At 39.8% G+C, this 18,231-nt stretch overlaps 1 protein-coding gene across 1 annotated transcript in view; it reads left to right on the forward strand.

The window, feature by feature from the left end:
* LOC306863468 (phosphatidylinositol 3,4,5-trisphosphate-dependent Rac exchanger 2 protein-like) overlaps positions 1–18,231 on the forward strand; it is a 155,383-nt gene that overhangs the window by 91,616 nt on the left and 45,536 nt on the right. Inside the window, exons 24-29 of the mRNA XM_079406809.1 lie at positions 5,753–5,972; positions 6,111–6,318; positions 13,117–13,296; positions 14,091–14,185; positions 14,640–14,722; positions 15,800–15,890. Coding sequence (XP_079262935.1) covers positions 5,753–5,972; positions 6,111–6,318; positions 13,117–13,296; positions 14,091–14,185; positions 14,640–14,722; positions 15,800–15,890 — 877 coding nt within the window. The remainder of the gene's footprint in view (positions 1–5,752; positions 5,973–6,110; positions 6,319–13,116; positions 13,297–14,090; positions 14,186–14,639; positions 14,723–15,799; positions 15,891–18,231) is intronic.

Genomic DNA, 18,231 nt, shown 5'->3' on the forward strand with positions numbered 1-18,231 from the left:
GAACCCGATACTGGTAAGCTTCGCCCCCGAAGCAAACATCAGGAACTTCCTGTGAGTGGGAAGGATGGAGACATGGAAGCATGCTTCTTTTAGATCGATCGTGACAAACCAGTCCTCTGACCTGATCTGTGACACGACCTGTTTTTGAGCATCTTGAACTTCAGTCTGCTGACTGAACGGTTCAACTGATGCAGATCTAAAATGGGACGCAACCCTCCGTCCTTCTCTGGAACTATGAAGTACCAGCTGTAGAACCCGGACTCTCTCGTGAGGAGGGCCACCTCGATGGCCTCCTTCATTAAGAGAGTATCTACTTCTCGATCCATTACCAGAGCCTGCCCGGGACCCACCAGAGTGGGATTCATCCCGTTGAATCGAGGCAGAGGAGAACCAAACTGGATTCTGTAGCCTCTCTCTACAGTGTGCAGGACCCATGGAGGCACATTTGGCAGTAGTTTCCACGCTGCCAAATAGTCTACTAAGGGAACCAGTCTCTTGAGACTGGCCTCTGGTGTAATCAGAACGGCTAGTTCGGGAACAGCTGAACTAGCTGTTCTAGAGACCCCCGGAGGGGTAGCAAGCATCTCTGCTCCGGTACGTCTCCGGGTGGAAGAAACTGAGATGTGTGCTCGCTGGAGATCGCTGTGTCCTGGAACACCGTACGTGGCAGGGTTGGCAGACCGATCTCCTGAGGGCACCGAGGAGAGACGGGCACCTTGCACTGTGGTGAACGCCGCTCTCCCCCAGAGGGGGCTGCCCTCATACCTCATATGCCCTGGGTCATGGGCATCAGGGCTTTTTGGCCGAGGACTTCTTAGCCTGAAGTACGACCCCAGGTCTGTCTTCAGCTTCGAAGGCCCCGGCCCAGAAAACAGGCTTACCACCTCGGTCCCGACTCGGGGGAGCACGAGTGGCGACGCTCTGTTTTTGCGCCTCCCTGTATGAGGAGCTAGTATCAGGCAGCCGCCTGAGTTGAAGAGCAGCAAGTCAGGAACCACTGAAACGCCACCGCTTGTGTACGGGCCTCCTGGTGCCTGTCGGTACCGACGGTGTCGCCAAACAGGCAAGAAGGCGCAAGTGGGGTTTCCAAAAGGAAGACCCTGTCCTCCTATCTGATGTAGGACAGGAGTCAACCACAGATGCCTCTCCGCTGCCACCAGGGCTGCCATAGACCACCCAATAGCACGGGCGGTCTCCTTGGTGGCGCGGAAAGCCAAATCAGCAGTTCGCAGCAGTGCACCGTGAAGTCATCGGAGCTCATCGCCTCACGCTCATCCACGTACCCCTTGCCCACCAGCATTTATGATGACGCAGCGGCAAGGACGGAGAATTTACAGACGACGCAGCGTCGGGGGACAGATAGCTAGTGAGCTTTTTTTTTTTTTTTTTTGAGCGCCGACTGTGCGTGCTCCGCTCGCAAGCAGGTCGCTCACAAGCTGTACTGCCAGCTGCTCTCGCCCTTATCCCGCGGATATCTGCTTGACATACCTAATAGCTGTATGCAAGGAGACATCAGGGAGCTTATTACAGTGGTTTTGTTCTTTTTTGACAGACAACACTAAATAAGACTCACAACAGAGAAATATCAGACAGATACAGAATGACAGAAAGCTGACGCCGTTTCACAGCACGTGCTTTTATACCAGCCGGTCATTACATCACCCCGTCCGTGACGTCTCGGCCATCCATCGGATAGGTTGCACACGACAGAGCCGCTCACGCTGAAGGTGTTCCCCTAGCGTTCTCGGACGCAGCTCGAGTTCCTGAAGAGGAACTAACACTAGCCTAAATTTAAAAAAACAAAAACAAAACTCAACCTCACTGAAAACAAGTAAATAGTCAGCGATTAAATAAGAATAAGAAACTAATTGCAAGCAATAGAACAAAAAAACTACAGTTGAACAAATAATTAAGAAATGCTACATACATTGTATAAAGTAATCAAATGTATAAAAACACTGCTTATTCTTCACTGTGGGGATTAAATATATATTTCTTCTTATTAAACTTACAAAAGTAATTTAGTCAAAGAGCAGTGAGAGATTGTCTCTCTTTTGCTGCTTGATTAACATGAATGAAAGACAGCAGGAATATTAGACTGCTGTCACTTTAAGAGCTGCCCGGATCCAAAATACTGTTACACATGTGTCTTCTTTCTCAGATGTTTGCTTTCACTTAAGACCTAAATTACTGTGTTTATGAGGATACTTGCAAAGACAGGCATTTTGACACATAAAAGTGTGTTTATTTTGTTCAAGGCCTATAAAGTAGAAAAAAATAACTCAGTTTAAGTCAAGTCAAATCAAGTCACCTTTATTTATACAGTGCTTTTAACAATGCAAATTGTGTCAAAACAACTGCACAATATAAAAATAGGAAAATAGTGTGTCAATAATGTAAAATGACAAGATTAAACACTCAATTTTCAGTTAAAGGCATTGCATTATTGAATTCAGTGATGTCACCGTCCAGCTCAGTTCAGTTTAAATAGTGTCTTTGCAATCAGATCGACGATATCGCTGGAAATGAAGTGTCCCCAACTAAGCAAGCCAGAGGCGACAGCGGCAAGGAACCAAAACTCCATCGGTGACAGAATGGAGAAAAAAACCTTGGGAGAAACCAGGCTCAGCCGGGGGGCCAGTTCTCCTCTGGCCAAACGAACCAGCAGTTCAATTCCAACTGCAGCAAAGTCAGATTGTAAGGGCTCAATTGGTTCCAGTGGTCTTTTCCCAATGGCTGTCTAAGCGGCGGGGTCCTCACTCGGGATCTGTTTAATACTCCCGCTTTACATATAAGCACCATCTTCACGTGTGCACGCCTCTCAGACAGCGCACAGAAACTCAGACAGTGCACACATATAGTGAAATTAGTTTTCTTTCACTGCTGATAGTCGAGAACCACTGCTTTAAAACTATCAAAATACACCAGCTTGACCAATGAAAACCAGCGTAAGCTGCCAGCTGTCACGGTCGGTGGTTGTAGAAAGGCGCTCACAACGACGAATAATGAAAACGTATATTTATTGGCATCAACCACTAATAGCCATTTACAACATTAAGATCCGACAAACACAGAGGGAGAACTGAGGACTTATAAAGGGAGTGGAACAAACGAGGGAACAAGGTAATTAATAGAACACAGGTGATGAATATAACTAATTAACAAAACTGGGTCATGAACTAAAACAGGAAGAACCAAATATGGGCAGAAAGGAGACTAAACAGAAACAGATATATTACAGTATCTCCCCCTCCCGGAAGGTGCGTCCCGCACCGTAACAGTAACATCGGGGAGGGGGGGCGGGCGTCCTGGAGGCTGGAGCAGGACCAGGATAGGACAGGGGAGCCTCCAGGACGGATCAGGAGCCCTGGGATACCATGGCAGGACTGGAGATTCGGGAGGCCATGGCGGATCTGGAGCCTTGGGAGGCCATGGCAGGACTGGGGATTCGGGAGACCATGGCGGATCCGGAGCCTTGGGAGGCCATGGCAGGACTGGAGATTCGGGAGACCATGGCGGATCTGGAGCCTTGGGAGGCCATGGCAGGACTGGAGATTCGGGAGGCCATGGCGGATCTGGAGACTCAGGAGTCCATGGTAGATCAAAGTCCATTGTGGCCTTGGCCTTTGGCCTGGCCACACAGACTGGGACTATATGGCCCCCCCCCCAAAATTTCTTTGGGAAAGTTCCCCTCTGGGGGCCACATTGGAGGAGAGGGCTCTAGAGGGTGCTCTGGAGGAGCGGGCACTAGAGGGCGCTCTGGAGGAGCGAAGCTGGATAGAACCAGCGGAGACGAAGGAGAGCTGGACGGGACCAGCGGAGACGCAGGAGGGCGCTCTTGCAGCGCGGACTCTTGAGGGCGCTCTTGCAGCGCGGACACTTGAGGGCGCTCTTGCAGCGCGGACACTTGAGGGCGCTCTTGCAGCGCGGATTCAAAGGGGCGCTCTTGTAGCGCGGACATTGGAGGGCGCACGGGAGGCGCGGGGCTGGACGGGACCAGCGGGAACTCAGGTGGGCTGGACGGGACCAGCGGGAACTCAGGTGGGCTGGACGGGACAAGCGGGAACTCAGGTGGGCTGGACGGGACCAGCGGGAACTCAGGTGGGCTGGACGGGACCAGCGGGAACTCAGGTGGGCTGGACGGGACCAGCGGGAACTCAGGACGGCTGGAAGGGACCAGCGGGAACTCAGGACGGCTGGACGGGACCAGCGGGAACTCAGGTGGGCTGGACGGGACCCTCTTGCGAGGTGCGGGGATAGGCGGACACAAACGAGGAGCAGGCACAGGATGGCACTGGCGAGGAGCAGGCACTGGATGGTACTGGTGAGGAGTAGTTTCTGGCTTGAGCATGGGAGCCGAGAATTCCGGGGGAAGAGCCTCATCCAATAGCCCCCTGTCCTTAACCTGAGGCGTAGGCGGCGGAACCCTCTTCACCGCAGCTGGCGCAACGTTCATCGCCCTTTTCGGCGGCTTCCTCCTCGCCGCGGGCGGAACATTCATCGCCGTGTACGGCGGGATCCTCTTCGCCGCGGACGGCGCAACGTTCATCGCCCCTTGCGGCGGAATCCTTCTCGCCGCGGGCGGAACATTCATCGCCGAGTACGGCGGGATCCTCTTCGCCACGGATGGCGAAACTATAGGGTTGGGCAGGCGGGAAGAGCCATTGGCGAGGTATGTGGAGGACCCCGGCGAGGAATGAGCTGGGGAGACGCTGTGCATTCCTGCTGGAGCAGAATGACGAGTTTGGGGAATCTCCTCGACTTCTTCGTCGAGTCCATTGAGGAAGAAGATTAAGTTAATGAGCTCGATCAGGGAAAAATCACCTCTTGGAAGATCGCAACGTATTACCTCGTCATCCAACCCCAGCAGGAAACGCGCACCCAGAGCTGCGTCGTGCCAGCTCACCAGGTTGGCGAGCTCGAGGAAAACCTCCACATATCGCGCCAACCTCAGGCCGCCCTGCCGTAACCTGCACAGCGCGACTTCAGCCGGAGTCATAATTTCGGTGGTCACCGGCGTTCGTCTGGTTTTCTGTCTAGGTTGGATCTTCTGTCACGGTCGGTGGTTGTAGAAAGGCGCTCACAACGACGAATAATGAAAACGTATATTTATTGGCATCAACCACTAATAGCCATTTACAACATTAAGATCCGACAAACACAGAGGGAGAACTGAGGACTTATAAAGGGAGTGGAACAAACGAGGGAACAAGGTAATTAATAGAACACAGGTGATGAATATAACTAATTAACAAAACTGGGTCATGAACTAAAACAGGAAGAACCAAATATGGGCAGAAAGGAAACTAAACAGAAACAGATATATTACACCAGCTAAGACCTTAAACCACCATGGACTGGTTTACTGTTAAACACGGCAAGAACATCATCGCGATTGGAGATGTTGATGGACTGGTGTTTTTATAGAGTGTTTGGTATATACTGTACTGAGCTTTTGTATGGTCAAAACACTTCTTAGTGTTCACAGTTTAATCTGAAAATTAAACTGCCCTAGAGCTTGATGGGAAAGTACTGAACTTAGCATGGGTTTAGCATGTTAGCATACCAGACTCAATCCAAAGATCCTATGGCTATCTCTTACAGAAGCCAGGTTGGTTTAAGCAACACAGTATTGTTGTTTTGGGTACAGTAATACAGGTTTAGATGATTTACATAGGAAAAACCAATAAGCTCTTGCTCATATTCACACAAATATTTACTGTATCTTACACTAATGCCTCTCTGCTCTCAGTTTTCACGGGTTTTGAAGAACAGGGCCTGGCCCACGTTCAAGCAGGCGAAGACCAAGGTTTCCCCTCTACACAGCAGTGACTTCTGCCCCACCAACTGTCACATCAACGTAATAGAGGTGTCTTATCCCAAGACCACTACTTCCCTTGGAAGTGCCTTCGGAGTCCAGCTGGACAACAGGAAGAACACTCTGGAGAAAGGAGGCCGCAATTCAGAGCAGGGTGAGTGAAGATAGATTCCTATATTTAATGTACGAGCAGAGACTTTTCATTATAGGAAGCAATGGCCAGTTTAAAGACACCTATGAAATAAATATTGGATTTGAGTAGTTTTTTTTTTCTACTGGTTTGTGATTTCAGGCAAGCTGAACCCCATGGTTTACGTCCAGCATAGTATCACCAGCATGGCCGCCCCATCAGGACACAGTCTGAGCAGGGCAGAAGGTCACGGTCTGCGCTTCCTGCTCCGAGAGGACGACCTGCTCATCCTGGACGCCTACCACAAACTTCTGACCAAACTCACCACTGTCGTCAAAGAGATGGAGTGTTACGCCACCCAGATTCATGAGTATGACATTTTTATTTGGTAATATCTTTGTTTGGTCATGTGAACATGTTCAAAACATGAATATATAGCTTGCCTTTTCAGCCTAGTACAACATCTGTCTTAAAATTCAATACTTAAATTGACGAAAAGTCAGGTTTTGAAGTGAATCAGAGTGAAACAGAGTCGTGATTGAACTGTATTACTGCCCTTTGCTTCCAGATAACTCTGTAACTCATCACAGAGAGAGTTTGATCATTAGAAATTTAGGTAACACGTTATTTTAAGGTGTCCATAATACAGAGTAATTACCTAGTTAAGTGCTTAGTAGTAGCCGTTGTACTTACATGCAATAAAATGTACCTACCATGTAACTAAGTTATGGAACAGCCTGTACTTACAGTTTTTAATTATATAGATGTAATAGGCAGCTACTGTTACACATATGTAAAAGGCAGAGTCTGTGACACAGCAACTTGTGTAACCAAAAGATTGTTACATGTGTTGCAGAAAATATACAATGTAATTACAAATGTAAGTACACAGGCATAAGCTACTTAAAATAAAGTGTATCAAGATTGTAATTAAATGTACTTCAAGTGTATCTATACTGTACACCTTATCCAGCTGCACCTTAGTTTGATTTAGCCCATCAGTACACAGTTTAAATACATGTAATACCTTTCTAATTACATTAAAATTACAGAATATTACACAGGCAGAAGCTACTTAAAATAAAGTGTATCAAGATTGTACTTAAATGTACTAGTAGCGATGTAACAGACTCAGGTTGTTACATATGTGTAACAGTAGCTGCCTATTACATCTACATAATTACAAACTGTAATTGCAGGCTGTTCCATAACTTAGTTACATGATAAGTACATTTTGTTTCAAGTAAGTACAACGGCTACTACTAAGTACTTAATTAGGTAATTACTCTGTATTATGACACCTTAAAATAAAGTGTTACTGAAATGTATTATCTTTCATCGGAGGAGATCCTTCATTGTGGTTTATGTATTATTCTCTTTATTCTTTTGTTGGTGGCCTACCCTCTGAATGAACTGGTCTACCTGATTATCATGCTTTTAAAATCATAGAGAGGTTGGAAAGAAATCAGAAAAACTAAATTATTATTTAGGTGTTCAGTGCAAAACAACCATGGCTAATAATAGTGATACAGTGAATATGTAAACATACCTCGATCAAGAGGTTAGAAGGAAAATAGAAAGAGCTTTAGAATCAGGATCAGAAAGAGCTTTATTGCCAAGTCTGTTACTCAAATAAGGAATTTGTCTTGATGACAGGAGCTTCTGGTACAGAAAATACAGGCATAGTGCAGACATGCATATGATTTGAGGTAATAAGAAGAAATATGACACTAATAATAAAGGGAATAGACAATACATTTATGAAATAATAACTATATGGTAATGAAAATATAGAGAAAATAGACATAATTATGAATGTGCAAATGTGCTATTTTACAGAGAAGTTATGAATAAATAAATAAATAAAAATAAGATTATTATTTTATCAAGTGTGCTTTAACTGAATTATTGAGATTTTAAGAAAATAATATTAATAAATATTTTCTCAGAATTGTTCATTTTTTATATTTTTATTGACTGTGCTTTCTAGCTAAATCATTAATTAGGTGTTAATATATGATGTTGTTGTTGTTAAGAAACAAAGATAAAATATAAAAATAAATGTTTGGTTGAACATTGTAAAATCTTGGATTGATGTTTGCTAATTATATTAAACACTTGAAGGTTAACTTATTTGTAGCATTTTTACATCTCTCTTGACTGTAAATGATTTGAGACATTTATTCAGATGGTGGATTTGGAATCAAATCACGTCAGAAATCACACAAATTGTTTCTAGATGTGACAGTTTATTACTGCTAGAGTCTCTATGGGATGTTACTGTCCCAGCAACCATGTAATCTTTGTACATTTCACATGACCCAACATCTGGAGTTTGCATTATGTCTCTAATTACCTTTTTTTTTTCTCCAGCAACTAAAAGTGTGTGTGTGTGTGTGTGTGACACTTTAGTAAAAAGAGAGTGGGTTCTTCCTGTCTGAGCCGAGCTGTTAATGGTTTAATTTTCTGGAAGCACATTAACACCTTGAAGGAAATGGGACACTCTGAGGCCCCTATCCCAAAATGGAAATATGCAAAAAATAAAATAAATAAATAAATAAATGCCACAAGAGCCATGAACTCAAGCAGTACACTGTAAATGTTACTTTTACACGGCACCTTTCACTGCTGCTGCCATACGCTTGTCAGTGCTGATTGCTGGCTGGTCTGTGAGTGTGCTTATTGACAAGGCCGTCCTTGATCTGGTGGGGAGATAATGACCTTCCACACAGCCCTGGGCAAGAGGGAGTGCAGTAATGGCTGCCTGGAGGCGGTTGTCAGACATCCATCCCTATCATGCAGCAATAATGGGGCAAATAGCAGCCGAGTAGCACATCGGAGCCACTTCCGGAAGCCTCTGACTCCGCTGTGGATTAAGAAGTGCATTGATCTCTACAGTTGTTGAGGTTGAAGAAAAGGCTAAGAAAAACAAAGCATGAGGAGATCTGAAGTGGGTGGTTCAGAAAGACTTGCCTGGTGTTTGTTGTTGCTGTATAACTGCCTTAAAGGGACTCTTCTGCCAAAGAAATTCTGTCATTTTTTATCAGCTTCTTGTCATTCCAAACCTGTATGACTTTATAGTCCTATATATGTGAAACAAAAAAGATATTTTGAAGTCTTATGAACTTCATATGTTAATAAAATGAATGGTGCCAGCAATGTTGTTTTGGACCCCACTCACTTTCATTATATGTACAAAACAATTCAAAATTTTTCAAAATATCTACTTTTGTGGCCCACGGAAGAAAGAAAGTCATACAGGTTTAGAATAAAATGAGGGTGAGTAAAATAAAGATGACTTAAAATAATTTTAAATAAGACAAAACAGGAAAAACAACAGGAGCCAAGAATGCTGCACTGGTCTCTTCTTGTAATCAACAGTGCTCTTTGGATATTTGGAGGTAAATATCAAACTGAGAAGATGAATACTCCAAGGCGCTCGTGTAGTAAAAATAAGACAAAACAGGCATTGAAATAAACTGAAACAACTAAAAATCAAGATAATTCATATTTTAATTCACCTCAACAACCATTTGTGTTCCTTGAAGACCCAGGAGTCCCGGGATTTATGACGAAGTCAAATTTTAAATGTGATTTATGTACCTGGAAAGTTCATAAATTAATAAAATCTTCAAATACCACATTTTTACAAGCTCTAAAATATTTATTGTGAAAGAAATTAGGAGTAAAATAAAATAGAATATCCATATCCAGTAAATCAATCAACTGTAAGAGTAATGTACTGTATATTCATTGGTTAAAAAGAGTGGAGATGAAACCCTACAGAAAATGACGCTCCTATAATTTTGATTCCTGAAATGTAATTAATTTTTAGCATAATAATGTAAGTTATTTTTACATTTACATGTAGGATTTCCCATAGATTAAAGGGTTAGTTCACCCCAAAATTAACTTCAACTTCAGTTTTACGACGCCACAAGAATACTTTTTGTTTGCAAAGAAAACAAAAATAACGACTTTATTCAACAATTCTTCTCCCCCAAGTTACCGTCTTCCAGCATGTTAGAGAGTATCACAATGCATACGCACGCTTTCCCTTAAGTGTAAAAAACTGCTGATTACGCCAATTTAGTTCATGTGCGTGCTTTCCCCCCCTAACATAAACAACGCTGATTACGTTCTTGGGTACTCTCCAAAATGGCGGAAGACGTAACTCCGGGGAGAAGAATTGTTGAATAAATTGTTATTTTTATTTTATTTGCGCACAAAAAGTATTCTCGTAGCTTTGCAAAATGGAAGTTGAGTCATTGATGTCACATGGACTGTTTTATCAATGTCCTTACAACGTTTCTGGGAACATTACAGTTGCGTTTCTGTCTATGGAGGGTCAGAGAGCTCTCTGATTTAATAAAAAATATTTTAATTTGTGTTCCGATGATGAACGAAGGTCTCACGGGTTTGGAACGACATGAGGATGAGTAATTAATGACAGAGTTTTCATTTGGGGTGAAATAACCCTTTAAGTTTCCTAAAATCTATGTATTATATTTGTTTTCTTAAAGAATAAAGAACCCAGAAATTAACATTTTGTCATCATTTACTCACCCTCATGTCATTCCAAACCTGCATGAGTTTTTTCTTACGTTGAACACAAAAGAAGATATTTTGAAGAATTTTAAAGAACCAAACAATTGTTGGTCCCCATTGACTTCTATAGTAGGGAAAAAAATACTATGGACGTCAATTATTTTGAAGAATGCTGCTAATCAGCTGTTTGATTACCAGCATTCTTCAAAATATCTTCTTATGTTCAACATAAGAAAGAAACTCATAGAGGTTTGAAATGACATGAGGGTGAGGAAATGAACTATCCCTTTATTAACAGATGCTCCTATAGCGTTATTTAATTCATCAGTTTTCCGAATGGGATGCAAATGTGTTTTTAAGTAGTGTTCACATAAGCAGCTCTTCTCTGGACAGCTTTACTTTGCTCAGAAGAATCAAAAAACATTTTATCCACATAGATCATATACCATAAAACCCATATTAAATTCTGTTCCTTTGGCTTTGGCTTCTATACTGTCCTACTAGTTAAATGCAGATGTTTCATATCTGTCTTCTCAGCTGTTTCAGATAGTGATCTCTTTTGTATTTGCAAGTGTGACTTGACCAGAAATCAAATTCTGATTATAGTTGAAAGTGCCGAGTCAGCTGCACGACATTAGCTGAATGTAAAGAGCCTCACATGTCACATGAAAGCACTCGTGTATAAAGGACCATAGGCAGAGAGACCCATGGACCCGAACAAGATCTCCCCTGCAGACTCTCATCATTGTTCCCCTCCTCCACTTCTTCTCACTTTGATGCTCAGTGTTCCTCGAGGCCCCATGCTATGCACACTTCCTTATTAAGCTCCAGCCAATAGCGGTGCTGGGTGCTTTTTTCAATGGCGACAGAATGGTACACTATTGTGGGGACCTGTCTGCTTTGACAGGCGGGAACGTTGTTAGAAAACCGCAAACTTGGAGAACCAGGGCAGCTGGAGAGGCCTTCAGGCGATCTCACGAGCGAGGCGTTGCTGGAAACTTTCCTCAGGTTCTCACTTGCAGAATTGGTTTGGGTTGGAAGTGATTTCGTTGAGGTTTTGTTTATTGTTAGGATGAGAATTAGAGTTACGGTATGCGCTCGTAAGGGAACGTATTCCATAAAAGTATGTTTATGTGTCCCCTCTCATTAAAAGAACCTGGAGGGGTTTGTCTGAAACTCAAACAAGGCTTGACATGTTAGTATGTTCATGTGTGGAGAGACTGGGCCTCAAAACCAGACTGAAAATATGGCTTAAATGTCCCCATGTGTTAGAAAAAGCGTCAATTTTCTTCGCCGTTCTCCTAACGATGTTATAACTGTTGACACAGCTGTATATGCGTGTTTTGATGTTATCCATATTTTGAGGACCTCGAACTTCCTCGAGTTGTTGTCTGGAAGCCAAGCACAAACAGGTTGTGATTTTGTTTGGCTCTGGTCATCCTCACACATTCAACACTCTGACACGCTGCACCTGATCCTCTCGAAATGTTTCAAATATAACTGGAAACCATGCTAGACTTAAAAGATGTTAGGGTTTGGGAAGTGACAGTTCGATGAAAGGATGCACAGCATATCAAAAGCAAGTTGAAAGTGCAATATAAAAATGCACAACAGAAAAAAAGGAAATAAGCCACAGCGCAACAGAGAAACCCACAGCATAATGGAAATAAACCATAACACAAGGGAAATGACCCACAGACATACTAATTCAAGCCATGGCACAATGGAAATAATCCACAAACAACAGGAACAAGACAATAAATAACACAACAAATTAAACAAAAATTCAATAATAGACTAATTTTACAGCAGTTGTTAGATACAAAATAGTTTACATTGTTTTATATATTGAGGAAGTTATATGACAGATGTCTCCGACTTTAATGTTCATCTTTGTTGCAGTATTCAGCTCATGTGGTGTCTTCAGCATATCTAGTCAATAAAAAGAACAATCTTTTAAATTTTATAAAGGTGCCATAAATATTTACACAATATTGTGCAATATACACACATTTTATTTTATATTTTATTTTAATTTATTTTATATTTTCCATTCAAACCATAAACTTACGGTAAACATTCTACAGTGTAAGCTACATGTGATGTGACATACAGTAGTTGAGGAAAACACCTTGGACAGATGGCAGTTTTATTTTATTTTATTTTTCCATCAATTCTTACCATATACTCTACATTCTACAGTGTAAGCTACATGTGACATACATAAGTTGGGAAAACACCTTGGACAGAGATTTTATTTTATTTTATTTCTCCATCCATTCTTCAAACCATACACTCATGGTGTACATGCTACAGTGTATATGTGACATATTTTAGGAAAACACCTTGGACAGATGGCCATTTTATTTAAATATATTAATTTATTTAGTTTCATTATTTTTTAATTATTCCTTATGTTGTGCCTTATTGTGTTTTCAACTGCTAGTATTTATTGTGTTATCCACCCCTGGTTCACTGTGAAAGAGTCATAGAGTGAGGAGTCATGAACATGTGTTTCTGGAGGTGTAGATTCTGACTCTTTTATTGCACATATATTGCATTGTGATTAATCTTTCTCTGGTTCTGCTTGTCTCTCTCTTTCTCTCTGTATTTCCCACAGTTTGCTCTCCTCTATCACACATCCCACAGGGTCTGAAGGGAAGCCCACTGAGAACTACATTTCAGCTGAGAGTGAGAGCGAGAAAAGTGAACGCAATGGGAAGAAAGTGTGTTTTAATGTGACCGGAGATGAGCAGGAGGACTCGGGTCACGACACCATCAGCAACAGGGACTCCTATAGGTAATGTGTCTTACAGTAGCTACAAAGTACTTTTACAGTTAGATGTAGGCCCTGTCCCAAATGGCACCCTTCTTCCTCTGAGTCCGCACTTTCGTGACGTAATGCCGCTTTGACTGTCGGGTAGAAGTCTGCTGCGAGCTCGCACCAGTGAACGCTAAAATGACGAATGGGACATGCACACGTGGCAGCCATTGTAAGTCCGTAAGACCGCAAGTGCACATGAAGTGTTCCATTTGGGACAGGGCTGTAGTGTCTTCTCTAAAACATCATGTATGCCAGATTTCACCCAACACTGTATTCTAAAAGCAGTTCATAACACAAAACAAGTATGTGTTATATAAACAGACATCAACATAAACAATCTGCTTCTACAGTCAGTTTCCTCTTTCTGGTCAAGTAATGTCATGACAAAAGTTTAATAAAAATTGTAGTTAAATGTATATTTATATTATATATTTATATGATTAATTTTTTTCCCATTTTTATTTTATGTTATATTTATTTATTTATTTATTTAGTTAGTTTTTGTTTTGCTTTGTTTAGTTTTGATTTGTTTTTTTGTTTTGCTTTGCTTTGCTTTGTTTTGATGTGTTTTTGTTTTGTTTTGCTTTGTTTTGTTTCTGGCTTTATTTGCACCAGAGCTCACAAAATAATAAATTCAGAAGAATTTTTTATTTTATTTCATTTGTATAATTTGCTGTGATCTTAACAGATTGCTTCAGCACCATTGTGATCCTGTCATGTATTAGTATTCATGTCATTTGTTCATAACACTTTCATCTTATTTCTTCCAGTGACTGTAACAGCAACAGGAACTCCATAGCGTCGTTCACCAGCATCTGCAGCAGTCACTGCAGCTCTTACGTGCACAGCGACGAGATGGACTCAGGTAATGTAACCAGACATCATCCTGCACACGTCTGACACCACAACACCATTGTTAGTTTACCTCCCTGATAAATCCTCCATGACTGTAATCAAATTTGGCAAGTGCTTGGATATGCCTTTCAGATTGATTCTTATCTCATTGCACTGCACATCAAGCACACATTTTCCACTTAGTCAAACAGAACCCGCCAAATTACAGAGTCTGCCAAACCGATGGCCATTTGATGCTAACTACTGAACAGATGGAGAAAGAGAAGGACAGGAAAGACAGAGAGAGAATGATAGAATTGCTTGCATTGTTATGGCAGTACCTCACTAATGAAACAAATGTGTTAAGGGCACTGTGTTGAATGATGGTATCCTCTAATGATTACCATGTCACCCTCTCCACACACACACACACACACACACACACACACACACACACACACACACACACAATCGATCGCATACAGGTGACGATATGCCAACCAGTGTATGGATATCTCATGACAAGCAGAAGAAGCTACACGGCTTCCTGGAGCATCTGTTCAGTCAGGTGTGTATTTGCTGTCAGGATCAACAAACTTTTTACATCCACATGCATGTAATCTACTTTTTGTTTCAGTATTTTGGTACATAACAAATAGCATGGACCATTTCAGTCACAATATCTTAAATAGCTTATCCATATTTGTTTATATAAATATAAATAATAATAATAATAATGGTAACACTTTACTTAAAGCCTTTATGTGTAATGCATTATAATCGTAGTTTTAATGCATTAATTATGCCTTCTAATGCACATTATAATGCATTGTATAATCTGAATGAATAATTGTAACCACAGTTAATACATTATAAAACCTATCAATTCATTGTTACACTATGCATTTTAAATTCGGTTATAATTATTTAAAACAAAAAATATATATAAAAAATAAAATAAAATTATAAAATACATATATATATACCCATTAACATTTTAATTAAAAATATTAATAATATTTAAGAATTATTTAATAATCTTCCATGTTTTAATTAATAAGTAATTAAACTATTAAATAATATTATACATATTAAAATTAAACTATAAAATATAAAATAAACATGAACAAATAAGTAATTTGCTGTTGAAATATATTAAATAAAAATAGCAGTTTTATTAAATAATGCACAAGTGGTTTAGCTTCCGTTTCATCCCATCTGCTGTCTAGAAGACTTAGCTTCACCTTTGACTTCTTTGACACCTAAAAGACTGAAGACCCTCACATAATGCACCATGGCCATGGTCATTTTCCCCCAGAGATCAATCCATTTTGTCTCCACACTTTTTAACGAGGATGTCTCAATCACCAGTAAAATGGAGAATGTGCAGCTCGGCTGCTGTTTGGTTTATAGCATGCAGGTTTCTGGGAGCACAACACTCCCAGTTCACATGCAGCACAAATGTTTTCCGGCTGATGGGGTGGGAGTTCAAGGGGCTTTTGTTTGTGCAGAGTGCCTCCTTGGTCACTTTAGGTTTACAAGCACCAATGAGATTGAGTTTTGAAATTCAGAAATACTCTTTTTTTTTTGTCGGATAATTAAAGGCTCATTTCCTGTGATCTCTTGGTGCTGATCTCATTTTCAGGTGGAGTCCATCACCAGTTTGTTGAAAGGGGCAACTGTGACACGAGCCTTTGAACAGACCAAGTGTTTCACTCCGGGACGGGGACTTCAAGGTATTGAGAGATTCTCATGTTAATGAAGTAAATTGTGTTGGCACATGCTTATTCATACAGAAAATATTAATTAAAGTGACTTTCATGGCTCAGTGCACTTTTTGTTATGGTTTCATAAGTCAGACTTAAATTGTATACTGAAACTCAGAAACTATAAATGTTTATGAGATTATGATCTCCAGGGATCTCCGACAATGGATTTTTTCAAACTTTTTCTGGCACAGCCCCTCTGAAATGTCTCAGTCAGAAAGAAGGAAGAGGGTGAAAGGGAGTGACATAAATCTGGGCCTGTATTTCATGTGTAAAGGGTTGTTGGCAAAAGGAAGTGTGGCTAAAGGTGGGGGTTTCCTCTGAGCAGTGTGGAGGTTTCTGTGATTGACTGCTCCAACCTCAGATTTGTCCTTTACTACAAATCATCTTAATCAAATCTGTACAATTCAGTTTATCTGGGACAGATAAAGAGCACCAGACTACTAGAGATAGTCTAGGGCGCTTCCTCTATCTGATCTGAGGACACTAGGACATTGGACTCGTAGAGATTGTCTGGGTCACTTCCTCTGTCTCATTCTAGATTTTGTGACCGTTTTGCACCCTTGAAAAGGACACTGCTTGTAGAGAAAATTATGGATTTTTCTTTTATGACAAAAATCATTAGGATAGTAAATACTGTAAATATCATGTTCCATGAAGATATTTTGTAAATTTCCTACCGCAAATATATAAAAACTTTATTTTTGATTATTAATATGCATTGGTAAGGACTTAATTTGGACAACTTTAAAAGTGATTTTCTCAGTATTCTTTTTTTTTTTTTTTGCATCCTCAGATTCCAGATTTTTAAATAATTATATCTTGGCCAAATATAGTTATATCCTAACAAACCACACATCAATGGGAAAGCTTATTTATTCAGCTTTCAGATGATGTATATAAAAAAAGACCCTTATGACTGGTTTTGTGGTCCAGAGTCACATATTGTTCTATTGTTTCTTTTATTTAATTTTATTGTTTGTCATATTCTTTTTATTTCATTTTATGTTCTGTAGTTTTTTATTATTATTATATTTTATTTGATTGTTTATCGCATTTTATCGATTTTTATTTTTTATTTATTTTATTTGATTGTTTATTTAATTTTGTATTTTTATATTTTATTGTTTTTTATGTTATTTTATTGTTTATTGTATTTTATTTTTATGCATTTCATTTTATTATTTTAATAAATATTTTATATTTTTACCCTATTTTATTGTATATTTCATTGTTTTATTTGTTTATTTTATATTGTTTTATTTCATATTTTTATTTTTTTTTATTTTATTGTTAATTTAATTTGATTGTTTTTCATATTTTCTATTTTATTTTCTATTGTATTGTTTTTTTGTCTATTTATTTTGCATTTTATTTATTGTTGTTTGTTTCATTTTATTGCTTTTTGTATTAATTTTATTTTTTTGTTTATTTTATTTTCTATTTTCTATTTTATTGTATATTTGATTGTTTTTTGTATTTTATTTTATTTGTTTATTTATTTTTATTTTGATAAAATTTCATATAGTATATTTCATATTTTATTTTTATTTTATTGCTAATTTTGTTGTTTATTTAATTTAATTCGATTGTTTGTTATATTGTTTTATTGTATTTTATATTCTATAGTTTTTTGGTATTTTATATTTTATTTTATGTTGTTTATTTCATTTTGATTATTTTTTTAATATATATTTTTTTATTAACACTGAGTTCTTACATCAAGTGCACTCTTCCATAAGTAGGACATAGCGATGCTTACTTTCAAGTGAATTTCACCCATAAAAGCCGGTATGATTTAATCTCTTTACACATTAAAATGTTTCATTTAAGGAGCATGAAGCTGAATGATAGATAATCAGCTCCAGGTATGAAGCTCTCAGTGTGTTGACAGTAGAAACAAACTTTAATGCAATCTACAGTAACTCCTGTGTCCCTGGTTTATGTGATAATACAGTTCATTCCCAAAGGCACAGTTTCACACAGGATGTGGCTCAAGGTCATTTGGTAGGTTAATAAACACAGTAGGCATTGTTCTAGTGATATTTGAAAGCAGGGACCTCTTTGCCTGGGAAATAAATCTTAAATGAAGTGATGAGTCAGCGAATATCTGCTCTATCTGTGTGTGTGGTCTGAATCTAGTTTATACCTCCACAAAATGTTGCTGCTTTGCTGTTGTAAGGAGATGAGCAGATTAGTATGGAGTCCTCACGGTTTTAACAGTTGATTATAATTTGTGTGCCTGTGCATGCGATTTGTTTATTTAAGCTCTCACATGCATGCAGGTGAGAAAATGGGATTTGAGAATTAG

This window comes from Barbus barbus (assembly GCF_936440315.1).
Source record: "Barbus barbus genome assembly, chromosome: 44".
Classification (NCBI taxonomy): Eukaryota; Metazoa; Chordata; class Actinopteri; order Cypriniformes; family Cyprinidae; genus Barbus; species Barbus barbus.